Raw genomic sequence first — 15,273 nt, 5'->3', positions numbered from 1 at the left:
CCAGAGCACAATGACTGTGAAAGTCTGAACACTTGTGAGCTGCTTTGTATATTACTCAGCCGTAAATGCTCATTCTTATTCTCTTATGTTACAAAGATCATTGGGCATTTGCATGCTTGAATCCAAATATATCTTCCGATTCATCTCTTGAGAGATTTAAGATGACACAATGATGTAATACTATGCTGAACAATGATGTAATACTGTGCTGAAGTATATTTATTGCCACAGATTTTATTTTATTAAAAAAATGTTTACTAGTCTGCAAAAAGGCAACAGAATTACCCTTTGTGTTCTCATTAATGAACATTTTATCACAGTAACTCGAGGATATAGTTAATAATAAGTGTATAATGTAACACTAGCAACTGCAGTATAACTTAGTAGTTTGTCCACGCATTGAGTTTTACAGCAATTCCAAGCATTTCCAAGTGGTGGAAATGGCTGAGATCCTCTGAGGGGTCGATTCACTGCATCACTTTGCCTGGAGATTTTTTTCTGCTACTAAAGAACTAATAAAATTTAGTTTGACTAACAATTATTTGACTTTTAGGGAGTAGTCCTAGAAATCTCTGTGTGATTTCATATCAGAGATTGCGAAGATTCATAAAAAAAACCTTATATTCCTTTCTTCTGCAGATGAAGCTGGATCGCAAAAGATTTACGCAAACATAAATGCATTTAGACAGATTAGGGACTGGCGTGTTAACTTCAAAATTACAATAACGTTATTCAGCTGGTTCTTCAGCGGCTCAGATGTCGGGAGTAAATGACAACTGCTATATTCATATTTACATCTAACAACAAAACACTTCAATAGCTTTACCAGAGACATCTTGTCTTCCCCAGCACTAGAAGACTGATGACAGCTCAGTTATCAGTAATTGCAATTATTTATATCAGCTGCCAGTAGTCACTGTAGCAGAATTACATTGCCATCAACTAATCTGTTCGTTCAGCAAACATTCATTGTAAGTTCATATAAATATTAAGAAAAGATATTTTCGTGGCCACAGAGCATACCTTCTTACAGTATCAATACAAAAAAGCATACAGCAAGGGTCAAAAGAAGCATGCAGAAAGGTCAAAGGCTTAAGATTATAATGAAAGAGTTTTTGTTTTTGAGTTTCCTTTATTCCATTAAGTGGTAAAGCTTTCTATAGGTATAAGCCTGCAGAGCACACTTTAGCTTTCTCTTTTGCACAAACTTATACCATCATAACAGAAACAGACAATTTACTATCCCATGAGGTCACGGGAGGGAATTTGTAAATGGAAGTGAATAAGTGACACAACTGATGCTGGTGGGTCATGTGATCATGACAAAGTGGTGAATATAGTATGTCTGGATAGCATTCATACATTACTTCTTTTTAACTTATATGTCCACTCAGATCATTGAAATAACCATTGAAATAATACGCTCAACATAGTGCCGGATGGTTTTGGTTCAGTGCCTTTTATATATGGGCTAGTCTCTGACCTCTAATTAATTTGAGCATAGCATCTCAATTTCTTGCAAATTACTACATCATGATAAGTTACTTTGAAATCAATCACGCTGTATTAATAAAATCCTAGCTATAGGCTACTGGAGAGCCACAGCCATGCAGAGTTTTGCTTCAGCCCTAATCAAACACACCTGATCAATCTAATCAAGGCCTGACCGGTTACTTAGAATTTACAGACAGGTGAATTTTAATTAGGGTTGAAGCTGAACTCTCCACGACTGAAGATCGCAACCCCTGGTCAAGAGCTACAATTGTAATTTCTAGATAACACAATTTAATTACAATTTATTTATTTATTTACTTTTATATTTTATTAAAGTTATAGGCCTATTTTTTTTATTTTGAGTGAGGGGGCACAACAATACTATTCTGCTTAGGGCACCCATTTGGCCAGCAGCGGCCCTGCTTACTGATTTATTAAAAGGTAAGACAAAAATTGTTCTGGTCATCTAGCTGCCAACTGGCTTTCAGAAATGTTAAGACCTTGCTGTGTTCCATACATGTGCTTCAGGTTCTGTGTTTTGATAAAACTTTCATGTTGATGCGTGGTACCTGGGGCTATTCTTCAGCAGGCCGAAGTTGCGGGAGTTAACCATCCTGTCAGCTTCTTTTTGTTTTATTTTGTTAGTTCCTTAAGTTTAATTTGTATTAGTGTCACTACCCAGTAGTTGAGAAAGAGGCATTAGCATTTCTCTGTTTATCTGTTTTAATCAGTAGAGTTTGAGACCAGGGGCATCACAATCGGGGTAAAAGTGCATAGGACCTTAGAGGGGCCTGCAAATGATGCTACAGCAACGTGATCTTAAATGCTCTTTTTAGAGTCATCTGTCCATTTGTTAATATGTTGTGCTAGTTGTGGTTTTCTTTATGATGCAATAAAAAACAAAAATGTAATAAGCCAATGCTTATTAAAGCTATAGGGAATAGCTGACAGCATTGCATGATACAATATTGTTAAAGATAAATGATGACATTTTGAGTGTCACTTATTCCAACAGTCTCTCCCCCAGAAAAAGGCCCAGCTCAATGTCATTGTGTTATTTGCGATTTATTCTCTTATTCATGTATCAGTTTATCTAGTAAAAACAATACATTGCAGTGCTACTTTTAGATAGGTTCCCCCTAAATAAATGATAACAAAATATTTATACATGTAGACATTTTTTATTAATTATCAGGATTACCTTATGCTTGCATGAATAAATTGATATCTTAGTTCATGTTTAGCTTTTATTCTTTATTGTACAGTAAATGCAAAAATAACAAACAGTTGAGACATCACAACAAAGAGACAATAAAAAGAAAAATATATATTTAATTTTCATATAGGTAATTTAATTCTTAATTATGCAGGAACACAAACATTCCTTACCATCGTTTTGAAATGCTCTTTCTAATTGGCACAGTTCTGTTTTTAAGCAGTTTTCGAATTAAAACTCTTATTTCAGCTGTGTTTAAAACGTAAATAATAGGATTTAACATTGGTGGAAGAGACAATGAAAGAGATCCACTGATGACTCTGGCATTGGGAGTGAGAGAAGTAATTAATGAAGCAATGAAAATGCATATGACAGGAAGAAAGAAAGATACAACCAACAAAAGGTGAGAAACACAGGTCTTCAGTGCTTTTAAACGTGCTTCCCAAGTTGTAATTTTACTTAAAGCAAAAACAATGCCCAGATATGACAGGAGTATAATGAACAATGGTGCAACAAGAAACAAAGCTACAATGAGGTTTGTTATGAACATATTAATGCTGTTGTCATTGCATGCCATGGCAAACACTACTCCATAATCACAGTAATAACTCTGTACCACATTAGTTTTACAGAATGAAAGTTGTGTTATCAAAGATGCTCCCAGGGCCACCAAAGAAGTGTTAAAGGCCCATATTGCTACAAACACCAAAGACATGACAGTATTATTCACTATTGCGTGATACCTTAATGGCAAACAAATTGCAACGTAGCGATCAAATGCCAGAACAACAAGAGTGGCACTTTGCAGAGTAACAAAAAGGTTCACAAAAAACATGTTAGCCAAGCAAGCATTGTAGGACATGTACTGTGAGTCAGAAAAAAAAATCTTCATTGTGTTAGGAATCCATGCATTAGTTTCACCAAGATCAGCCAAGGCCAAGTTAAACACACCAATGTACTTTGGACTGTGCAGACTTCGATCCAGAGCTATAATAAGGAGAACTACAGAGTTCCCAATTACAGCAATAAGATATGTGACACCTAAAAAAATATAGTAATACATGCTGTATGGTATACCTGAAAGTCCAGTGATGAAAAAGTATTCTGGACGAACAATGGAAATATTCTGGGCAAAGCTTGCATTTAAAGAATTCATGGCAGCTTTGCGCTTGATGCTTTGAAGCTGAAAATATAAATTACAATGAAGGCACAAACACAAAACAACTATTTACAAATGCCGAATGTATACCTTCACATAAAGTTTCTGCGTAACATTTCAATCACAAACCTGTATACATTAAGTTTCAGAGCCAAAGAATACAATGACTGTGAAAGTCTGAACACTTGTGAGCTGCTTTGAATATTACTCAACTGTAAATGCTCCTCTTTATTCTCTTATGTTACAAAGATAATTAGACATTTGTGTCATTGAATCCAAATATATCTTCTGATTCATCTCTTGAGACATTTCAAACACAATGATGTAATACTATGCTGAAGTAAATATTCTGGCCACAGCTTTAGTTTTGATAAATTTTTGTTCACTGGTCTGCAAAGAGAACTTTGTGATCATATCTTTGTGATCATATCACATTTACTCACGGATGTAGTTAATATTAAGTCTATAATGTGACACCAGCAACTGCAGTGCAGCTTACTAGTTTGTCCATGCGTTGGACTTTAGAGCCAGTGGTGGATCCTCTGATTTGGGCCTATTAGAAAAAATGTAATTTAAATCTCATTACTCTTTTCAAAAATTATTGCTTAAAAAGTACTACTGGCAGGGAGTGATCAATCACACCCCACAAAACCGGTACAGGCCTAATTGTGTCTTTTTCTCCCCAAAATTCAGACTTTTTTCCCCAAAACAAATTCTCAAAATGCCTCTTTGTGAATGTCAAGGTATGTTTACATGACTACATCATATTTATAAATTTGTAAGAATCATAATTTAGATAAATTTTTCACTAAACGAAGTTATCTGATGGCTATTAGTGGTTTTCAGAGCTACTTCTGTAAAATATAATAATAATACATTAATTTAATTAATAATAAATTAAATAAAATATTATGATATAATGATACCTTCTTGTTGCCCTATAAATTCACACAACTAAAGTCTAGTCTTTTGTGAAGTTTATACTGAACAAAATGCTTTGTGTCATCTCTCCCTCAACAGGTAATTTACGTTTTGAGAGTTTGTACCATTACAATCACTCATACAGTTATACATTCTGATTCATTCAGATCTGTTATCACCCATAAAAACCTGTTACTCATGAAATGTCAGGTCTGTCTGCTGATCGTGATTGCGTCATCAGCATCGGGCCCTTAAATCTTTGCATTGTGTTTGCTTTGTATTTGAACAATGAACAGTGGCAAGCATCACAACTTGCCCTGAGGAAAGAAACATTTTTATGCATATGTATCAGTTATGTGTTTTCACTGCACATTCTTAACTTTTAAGGGTCCTTAGGATTTATTTTATCTATTTTTGTATATTCCTTTAATTTTGTAATTATGTAATAATAAAAAATTAAAGATATATTTTATTAATTAATTACTAATTGGTAATTTCATGACTTATTGGCAACGTAACCATGTGTCACGGTGTGGTTTAGGGAAGGAGCACTCAACGAGAATATAACGTAACAGTTTTTAATCTTCTACACACAAAGCAAATAATACTAGCACAGACTGGCAGGCAGGAAACAAAAACCACACATAAGAACAACGATCGGACAAACTGAACTGAAACAAACTGGACTTAAATACACAAAGTAAATTACTAAATTAATGAGACACACCTGAAGACAATTAAGTGCGCACAGAGCACATGGGACAAGAAAACACAAAACAGAGAGTCCAACTATGTGACACCATGACGTCTTATGCTCGCAATTTCATTACCATCATTTACACCTTCTTTATACATGCTCTCTGATTACCAAAAGCTGTTTAAAAGGTGTAATTAAACTTTGGGCACAAAATTGAACGTCGTTTTAAAGATAAAATGTTGTTTTTTTTCAAGTCAGAATTAGGACGATATATACAACATGACATACACTGACCACCGATGTCGACATTTTCAAAAGTTGCGAAGCTTTAATTTCAGAATACAATAAACTGGTCACTTGTGGCCCCTAATATCATAAGATTCATTGTGCACTAATGAAAACAGCAATTTTATTTATATATTTGTTTGTTTGATCAGATTACACTTTTTCAGTGTCAATTTATTTTGTAGCGTAACGCAAAATATAAATCTTTGTAAATCAGTGTAAATTGTTTTAGGTTATATTTTTGGAACTGAAAAAAGCCCCATCACTAACTTGGTCATTTAAAAGGCCTCTTAGACAATACGCTACTGTGTGTAACCAGAAGAGGGTGACACAGACACATCACTTATTGGAAAACACTTAAGAATGACCATTGCTTATCACCCCAGTGAAGACCTGCTAATAAGTAGCTGAAATGAATCATCATTAATTCATTATTTATTTGTGTCAAACTTGTGAAAAGTGCAACTGGCATTTTCTTATCACTTAACTATGTGTTTTTGTCTGAAAAGCTAATTCCCTCTAGATTGTAACACTATCCTGAGATACTATTACAACAATACGGTAATGAATATTAATTGTTATTAATTGCCTCCCAAAGGCTGAGAATTCAATTTGTAATTCAAGTATCACATAGTAGTTCTTGATCTTTGCACATTCCTTTCATAATTTAAACTTGAGACCTTTTTTCATTTGTGGAAATCAATATTATTAACGTGGAGATGAAAGCAAAGGTTTAAAGGTAAAAATGTCTTGACTGATTTATTACGAAAACTGTAAATCACACTTATATGCATATGCAATAGTGTTTGGCTCATTTGTTAAAAATATCATTTAATACTCATTACTCTTTTCAAAAATAGATGATACATGACATTAATATAACAACAAATAAATACGTGATTTAAAACATAATACTATGTATTCTTAAATCAATATTACATTTTTAAAAAGTCAAATACGTATTATTTAAAATATTTAATATGGTATTTAAGATGAATTATTTAAGCTAGGGTAAGGTTTTTGGCCTGTCCCTTATAATTATTGACTTCAAAAATTCAATCAAAAAAGCATTAAAAACTGCAAATGTGGACTGGAAGTGTAGGTATTCGGACAGGCCCAAACAGTGGTTAAAGCCACTCCATTCTCATCAGATTGTAAAACGAATGCAAAAAGAACAAAGGCAAACTAATCGTGTGATATATTTATTGTTGGCTAAGTAGATTACAAAAGTGACATTTTGTTGATAATTACTGTGCAGACCCTCATATGTTTGTATGGAAAATAATATTTTAATAAAGTCGTTTTGTAAGGTCACAAAGTCATTCCCTTTCTAAACAAAACTTTTTAATGATGTGTTGATCTACAGCACTCAAGGTGATGGGAGACAGGATTCTCCCAGGTGTCAGAGCTGTTTGTACATGGTCTCCTGTGCATCAACATAATTTGTCTTCTTATTATAAGTGCTGCTAATTAACAGGCAGACGAAGACATAAACACTTCTAATCTTTCAATCAAAGATGATGCAATTCTTGCTAAAGGTTTCACAACAAATACAAAATAACTTCTTACAGTAGTAAAAAAAAAAAAAAAAAAAGTAGTCAATGATTAAATTCTTTAATAATAAAAGTCAGCATTAGCATACTGTAATTTTCTAATCCTCATTTAGTGTTGCTGCAATACATATACATACTCGGGGGTCAAGCACATTTTGCTGAATCCCTATTTGAATTGTTAGAATGGGCACGGGTGAGACTTTCCGTGGAAAACTGATTGTGCAGACCAAACGAAACTTACTTTTTGCGATCTGGAAAAAACTGCAGTCCAATTCTCTGGACTCTAGATCATTAATTATTAAAACATGTTGAAATTGACTCTTTGGGAAGACCTAACAGGGAGCTTTAGAAAAGGGGCCTGTCCAAATACACCAAAAAGCATATAAAGCCGAAATGGAAATCTTTGCTAAATAATATATTTTTCCTTATGTGCTTTAATACCTACAGGGTTATTCTCAGAAAAGCTTTATTGTACAGAACTCAAGTCAGCTTTGATTAATTTTTTGTTTAATGTTCTTTATTAAGTGGATAGACAATCAAAAGTCCAGAAATAGTAACTTTGAAGTGTTACATCAGTGACTGTTACAGCTGTACAGGAGATCTTTGAGAAAATATATATTTGAATATCCAGTGTATAGAGTAAATGTGCAGTAGGACATCATAATTGGTCTTTGTATTTACAGAGCAATTCAAAGTAGGTCACAGACAATGAAGTCACAGTTATGAATTTATGTTGTAGTTAATAGACAAGGTTATATATGCCTTGCAAATATGTTGCTTATGTTTTTGTGGTAATTTTCTATTTTCAGCTTGGACAAAACACCAAAAATAAAGTTGCCATAAATTCTGTAAGTCAAAGCTTTTCTGAGAATAACTCCATTGTTTATCCTGAATACTTTTTCATTATTAGACTTTCAGGTATACCGTACAGCACTTATTACTATATTTTCTTATTTTTCATTTATATTATTGCTGTAATTGGGAAATCTGTAGTCATTTTTATTATAGTTGTCTACCGGAACCTGCACAGTCCAAAGTACATTGGTGTGTTTTATCAGGCCTTAGCTGACTTTGGTGAAACTAATGCACTGATTCCTTACATGAAGATTTTTTTTTTTGACTCACAGAACATATGTTTTTTGTTCACTTCTTTAGTACTATGAAGAGCCTCACTCTTGTTGTTCTGGCATATGTTCGCTTCATTGCAATTTGTTTATATCATGATATCATGCAATACTGAATAATACCGTCATGTCTGTAGTGTTTGTAGGATTATGGGCATTTAATGGTGTTGTGATTGCCTTTGTGGTGTCTTCGATTACACAACTATCATTCTGTAAATCCAATGCTGTACCTAGTTATTAAGTAAAATAACAACTTGGAAAGGACGTTTAAAAGCACTGAAGACCTGTGTTTCTCACCTGTTGTTAGTTTGATAATTTTTTCCACACATAATCTGCATATACACATCTGCTTTCATGTTTTCTCCTAATTTTAGGGCCATCAGCACATCTCTGGCTTATGCTGTTCCACCAATGCTAAATCCCATCATTTATGTTTTAAAAACTTCTGAAATCAAAGACTTAATTAAAAAACACCTTAAAAGGTGATCAACAGGAACTGAGAGTGCTTCAAACTAACTGTTTTAATTAATTATTTTAAAATCGATTTGTAAAAAAAAAAAGACATGGTCATAAAGTACCCTTTTAAATGACTGCAAATCTATGGATTAATAAAAAAAGGGAAAAAATACTAAATATACTGGGTTATCTCAAATTTTCCATTGCTCTTCAATTGTGTTTAAACATAAAGATGAGACATGCAGTGATTAGCGTTTATTTATTTATTATTGTAAGTGTTTTTCTATTACATCTTATTTAATGTGTCTGTATTGTACTGTTCGGCATGCATTCTGAATTACTAACCAAAAGACGAAACAAAAACAAGCAAAATGCACAAGCATTTTGAATGACTTTGTGTAAGCAGTCATTACTATGCTGAAATGCGTGCTTATTTCATGTTATGTTTTCAAGGTTTCATCCAGCCAAATGCTGTTAACTCTTATGTTTGTTCACAGAATTCATATCATTTTTTTTATAATGTATTACTGTTCGAACGTGCAATCTAATGATACATTTTCTCTGGTGGTGAGTTAACAGAAGTTCATAACCCGGATTTGTGACAAAGTGTAACTAATTACTGTACCTGAGTATCTTTACGGATACTTCTTAGTTTTACTGAGTATCAAATATATTAGCACTTTTTACTGTCCACTTTATTTTTGCTACAAAAGATGTGATGTTGCCAACTACAGGGCACTGAAAGTACTATATCTTGTGCGTTTAGCCTTTCTTTATGCATACATAATAAATATACACTGAACACATACACATTATGCAAACACAATTTTTTTTACTACGGCACTAGTGTATAAAATCCCAATCTAATCGCAATGGAAAACCTCAGCACAGCCCTGTACGTTCTACATTTACATTTATTCATTTAGCAGTTAGTCCAGCACAGTAAACATACCTACGGTTTTTTGTTTAATAAATTAGAATAGATAGATTAGGTAAGTGCTAGTATTAGTTGGTCAGGTACTGACGTAAAAGTCTTGACAAAAAAACATCTAAAGACTCAGGCACAGTCCAAGAAAAGGTGCATGAGAGTGAGTTTGGCATCTCTTTGGGATGGCACCACAAGGCATTGTTCACTTTCAGAATGAAAGCTTCTGGAGGGCACATATGTTTGAACTAGCGAGTTTAGGTTGGTGCAATGCTTGTTGGCAAACATCAGTACCTTGAATCTGACACAAGCAGCTATTGGTAGCCAGTGTAGCCTGATGAACAGAGCTTTGAGAAAGTTCCACAAACCATAACTCAACCTTGAATGCCTGAAGCACAATGGCACTACATGGTGGCATGCTATAAAATGTATTATATTAGTACCTCGATATAAACATCACTGTGATACACTCGTCTCTGTCTGTTACAGAAAAGCACTATGAGTTGAACAGAAACTAGCAAGGTAAACATTGTTACAGACCAGTTAATAAAGCATCAATACAAACTAGTGTCAGAAATATGTACTGCAAAATTACATCACTGTTTTCTAAAAGCTCTCAAGAGATGAATCGGGAGAAATATTTAGATCAGTGAGATACACTGTGATCTTTGCTGCATGAGCAGTTCACGAGGGGTGAGAGCTACTAAAGCTTTAGCTTTATATACAGGTGATTCAAATGATATGTAGCAAAATTATTTATGTACAATTTTTAGACCTTGAAAATACTGGTTAAAAGTTTGAAATGACAATTTTGTGAATTTCTTGTAATTTATTATATATTAATTTCTATTTTGTGCAAATAACCATGAGTTCTTTAAATGCAAGTCTTTATGAGAATATCTCTATTATTCATCCTGATTACTTTTTCATCCTGGGACTTTCAGGTATACCTGACAGCAATTATTATTATATATTCTTATTTATGATTTATTTTATTACTGTAATTGGGAACTCTTTAGTCCTTTTCATTATTGCTCTCGACCGAACCTGCACAGTCCAAAGTACATTGGTGTGTTTAACTTGGCCTTGGCTGATATTGGTGAAACTAATGCACTGATTCCTAACATGATGAAGACTTTGTTATTTGACTCACGGTACATCTCCTACAATGCTTGTTTAGTGAACATGTTTTTTGTGTTCCTCTTCAGTTCCATGCAGAGTCTCACTCTTGTTGTTCTGGCATATGATCGTTTGATTGCAATTTGTTTGCCTTTAAGATATCATGTTATTGTGAACAAAAGCAATATGTGTTTTGTTTTGTCAGCAATATGGGTGTTTAATTCTGTTATTGTGGCATCAATGGTATCTTTGATCACCCAGATTTCATTCTGTAAATCCAATGTGATACTGAGTTATTTTTGTGATCATGGACCAGTGTATAGGTTGGCATGCAATGATAATTACATTAATAAGATTATGGGATTTCTATATACAACTTTATACCTTATAGCACCGATGCTCGTCATAGGCCTGTCATATCTGGGAATTTTTTTTGTTGTAAGGAAAATAAGAACTTGGGAAGGGCGAATAAAGGCTCTAAAGACCTGTGTTTCTCACCTGTTGTTGGTAGCAATATATTTCCTCCCAATATTCTTCACATACCTTACTTCATTATTGCTTTATAGCACTCCCAATTCAAGGGTCATCAGCACATCTCTGGCTTATGCTGTTCCAGCAATGCTAAATCCCATCATTTATGTTTTGAATACAGCTGAAATCAAAGACATAATTAAAAAAGCGATTAGAAACAGATCTAAAATTGATAGAACTTCAAAATGACTGAAATGTATATGTATTATTATTTTCTTTTAAGGATTAGGAATGAACCATTTGAAGATTGCAATTTTAGGACTCACAAAGATTTGTCTAAACATATAAAAATAATGTCAATAAACAATATTGTTTCAAATCTTAAAGGCATATTTTGAAGAACCTCTTAAAGGAACATTCCAATAACTATCTTTCTTTGTATTTCATTTAAATTCTGATTAAAATATGGACATAAATGATATGCAATTGTACAGCAGTGGTATGCTATTTGCTTTTTTTTATTATTCATCGAGTTGTTTCAAATGTCTGTATTGTATTGCTTGTATTCTTACAAACTCCAACACAAAAAAAAAAAGGTCACTAGCAATTTGACTTTTTAGATTTTTACTCTCATCTTAAAAGTATTTTGCATTATGTTTGCAAAACCATTTGATAAAATGAAGGACTATGTAAAAAAAAAAAAAAAAAAAAAAAAAAAAAAGTTTTCCAAATATTTCTTTTTGAATGTGTAATTCAGGTGTGTATTCGGATGATAGGATTTTGGACGGAGGTTTGCTAATATTGTTTGCTAAAATTGTTTATGTATTTGTTGTATTCCTGTTTTTTTTGCTCAATTAAATCAATCTTGTAATCAAATTTTTCAGATTAGTGAAAAGAAAACATGCAAAAGACACTGTTAAGTGTTTCTTTTATAGTGTTTATTTATCTGTATCAACCGATTTCAACTACAATACATATATTCTAAAATGTTTTTACATAGTGCATTTACATAATAGTAACCAGAGTTAAAACCACACATAACATCTAAATACTGCATCTATTTGGTTTCTAGATACCCAATTTGTATGAAAAACAATAGGTTACATTTAATATAAATGTACACATACTTACATTCCTTTACTCCTTTAATACAATTAATGCATGTCTACATTAATAAACTAAATTTGATATAAATATCCCACATTTCTGCAACGATACCATGATGCAGTTTGTGTTACTGCGGTAAATCCATGGTAAACAATGTCTATTTGAAAAGCCTTCTGACTGTACCGTTCCACACAATGTTTTTCTGCTGATCTCACAGCGCTGTTTAGTGCTTGTGGCCCCCCTGTTTCTTCATATATCATTTTCTTGATTATTTATGATGAGAAAAATTAGATTCCAAAATTACTTCTGTAAAAACATTTGACTAATATGTCAAAAAAAATTACAACATAAAAAAACAAGAATTTGAAAATACTTTTTATACGAATTAGGGCATATTTCATTTAAGTAATGCCTCATTTGGATATTTAAACCTAACATTTTGGAAAACTTGTAGTACAAAAAATGTTTTGAATTATCCATATACTAAATCAACTGGGTAAGTAAGGTGACAACTATTAGCCCTGCTGAAAAAAAACCCCAGCCAAAACCATCTGGTTGGCTGGTGTTAGCTGGTTTAGGCTTTAGCTAGGCTGGTCAGGTTGGTTTCAGCTGTTCTCCCAGCCTGTTCAGGATGCTTTTAGCTGGTCTTCAAAGCCTGTCCAGTTAAGGCCGGTCTAAAACCAGCCTGCCTTGACTGGTTGATCACCTAAAAATGACAGCGTACCTTTTGATATAATGATAACAGTTTTTACCCTCACACTCTCAGCGACATAACTGCCATGTCTTTCACTATCATCTAGTGCATCACATAATAGACTACATTAATCCCATTAATTATTACTGCAATATGATGGTCCACAAATAACAACACAGAGAGCAGTTGTAATTATTGGTTGCATACTGGTATATTTCTATAGAAACCTCATCATTTACCACAAGCTGAACGTTCTCAAGAGACGAAACAGAAGATATATAGGGATTTTAGTGACACAGATGGCTAATGATCAAAGAATAAAGAGAGAGAATAGGGTCATTTAATTTAAATCAGCTCAGACACATTTAGTGCACTGACTCTAAAACTTTAAAACTTTTAAAGGTATTTTTTACATATCTGAAAATATTTGTTAAAAGCATGTAACGACAATGTAAATTTCATATTTTGCATATGTCTTTGTGGTCATTTCTTTTCCAGCTTGCTCAAAACATCAATCGCAAAGCTGCAATGAATTCTTTAAATGCAAGTTTTACCCAGAATATGTCCATTGTTCGTCCAGAATACTTTTTCATCATTGGACTTTCAGGTATACCGTACAGTAGTTACTACTATATTTTCTTATTTATTACGTATTTTATTACTATAATTGGGAATTCTGTAGTGCTTCTCATTATTGCTTTTGAAAGAAATCTGCACAGCCCAAAGTACATTGGTGTGTTTAACTTGGCCTTGGCTGATATTGGTGAAACTAATGCACTGATTCCTAACATGATGAAGACTTTTCTGTTCGACTCACGATACATCTCCTACAATGCTTGTTTAGTGAACATGTTTTTTGTGTTCCTCTTTAGTACTATGCAAAGTTTCACTCTTGTTGTTCTGGCATATGATCGTTTGATTGCAATTTGTTTGCCGTTAAGATATCATGCTCTTGTAAACAATGCGAATATGACTTTAATTCTTTCAGCAAACTGGGCATTTAATTCTTCTGTTATAGCCTTGATGGTGTCTTTGATCACCCGACTTTCATTCTGCGAGACCAATGAGATACAGAGTTATTTTTGTGATCACGGACCAGTGTATAGGATGGCATGTAATGACAATACGATTAATAGGTTTATGGGAATCATTATCACAACATTATACCTTGTAATACCAATGATCATTATAATCCTGTCATACCTGGGCATTTTTCTTGCTTTAAACAAAATTACAACTTGGGAAAGTCGTTTAAAAGCTCTGAAGACCTGTGTTTCTCATCTGCTATTAGTAGGGAGTTATTTCCTCCCCATATCCTGTGCATACATTGCTGCATTCATGCTTTCTCTTCCTCCCAATGCAAGGGTCATCTGTACGTCTTTGGCATATGCTGTTCCACCAATGTTAAATCCTATTATTTATGTCTTAAACACAGCTGAAATAAAAGATATTATGAGAAAATTGTTTAAAAACAAGTCTACACCATCTAGAGACAACATTTCAAAATGATTGTAATAACAGTTTTTTTCTTAACAAATAAAGGTTTAATTCAATTGATAAAAGCAGTTAATAATTACGAAAAATCTTATTGTATTATTATTTTATAATATGTATTTCAATTTGTAATCCAGGAGTCTATTCTGATGCATGCTGGTCTAATTTGCTGATATTTTCTGTCTATAATGATGTCTGATGTTTGAACCAAGTTTATTTTTTCTTATTTGCATTAATTCCAAATTCTGTTTATTGATAAACAGATTGTCTGCAATTGTCTGCAAATGAAAAAGTCTTTATTTCCACAAATATTAACTGTAATTTGTCTTATCATTTAAGGTAAAAACCTCTCCATTAGAATTAATAAGTGTTGATTTCTATTTGATCACCTCATTAACATTTTGAAATTATACAGATATCTTATCAAAATATCTTTTATATATATATATATATATATATATATATATATATATATATATATATATATATATATATATATATATATATATATATTTATCTATTGTTTGCTGTAGGGAACAGAGTTACAAGATGTATGTT

General features: G+C 33.0%; 3 protein-coding genes across 3 annotated transcripts; 2 read left to right on the top strand and 1 right to left on the bottom strand.

Moving 5' to 3' along the window:
• Nucleotides 1-2,879: 2,879 nt before the first annotated feature.
• On the bottom strand, nt 2,880-3,890 carry LOC122358671 (olfactory receptor 52E2-like). Its single transcript, XM_043258531.1, has one exon. The coding sequence runs from the start codon at nt 3,864-3,866 to the stop codon at nt 2,880-2,882; it is 987 nt and encodes a 328-aa protein (XP_043114466.1). The 5' UTR covers nt 3,867-3,890.
• A 6,805-nt stretch (nt 3,891-10,695) lies between these two features.
• On the top strand, nt 10,696-11,669 carry LOC122359251 (olfactory receptor 52E8-like). Its single transcript, XM_043259556.1, is given in 2 exon segments — nt 10,696-10,873; nt 10,876-11,669. Coding segments are annotated over 2 exon segments (972 nt in total).
• A 2,035-nt stretch (nt 11,670-13,704) lies between these two features.
• LOC122359255 (olfactory receptor 1M1-like) lies at nt 13,705-14,730 on the top strand. The gene has a single exon (XM_043259559.1). The coding sequence runs from the start codon at nt 13,750-13,752 to the stop codon at nt 14,728-14,730; it is 981 nt and encodes a 326-aa protein (XP_043115494.1). The 5' UTR covers nt 13,705-13,749.
• Nucleotides 14,731-15,273: the final 543 nt, after the last annotated feature.

The sequence above is a fragment of the Puntigrus tetrazona genome, chromosome 15 (assembly GCF_018831695.1).
Source record: "Puntigrus tetrazona isolate hp1 chromosome 15, ASM1883169v1, whole genome shotgun sequence".
Lineage (NCBI taxonomy): Eukaryota > Metazoa > Chordata > Actinopteri > Cypriniformes > Cyprinidae > Puntigrus > Puntigrus tetrazona.
Note: the sequence above shows the minus strand (reverse complement) of the source record. Positions and strands in the feature narration are given on the sequence as shown.

What these genes read in the sequence shown, in the direction of transcription:
- LOC122359255 (XM_043259559.1), top strand. Translation starts at nt 13,750, where the DNA reads ATGAATTCTTTAAATGCAAGTTTTACCCAGAATATGTCCATTGTTCGT.
- LOC122358671 (XM_043258531.1), bottom strand. Translation starts at nt 3,866, where the DNA reads ATGAATTCTTTAAATGCAAGCTTTGCCCAGAATATTTCCATTGTTCGT.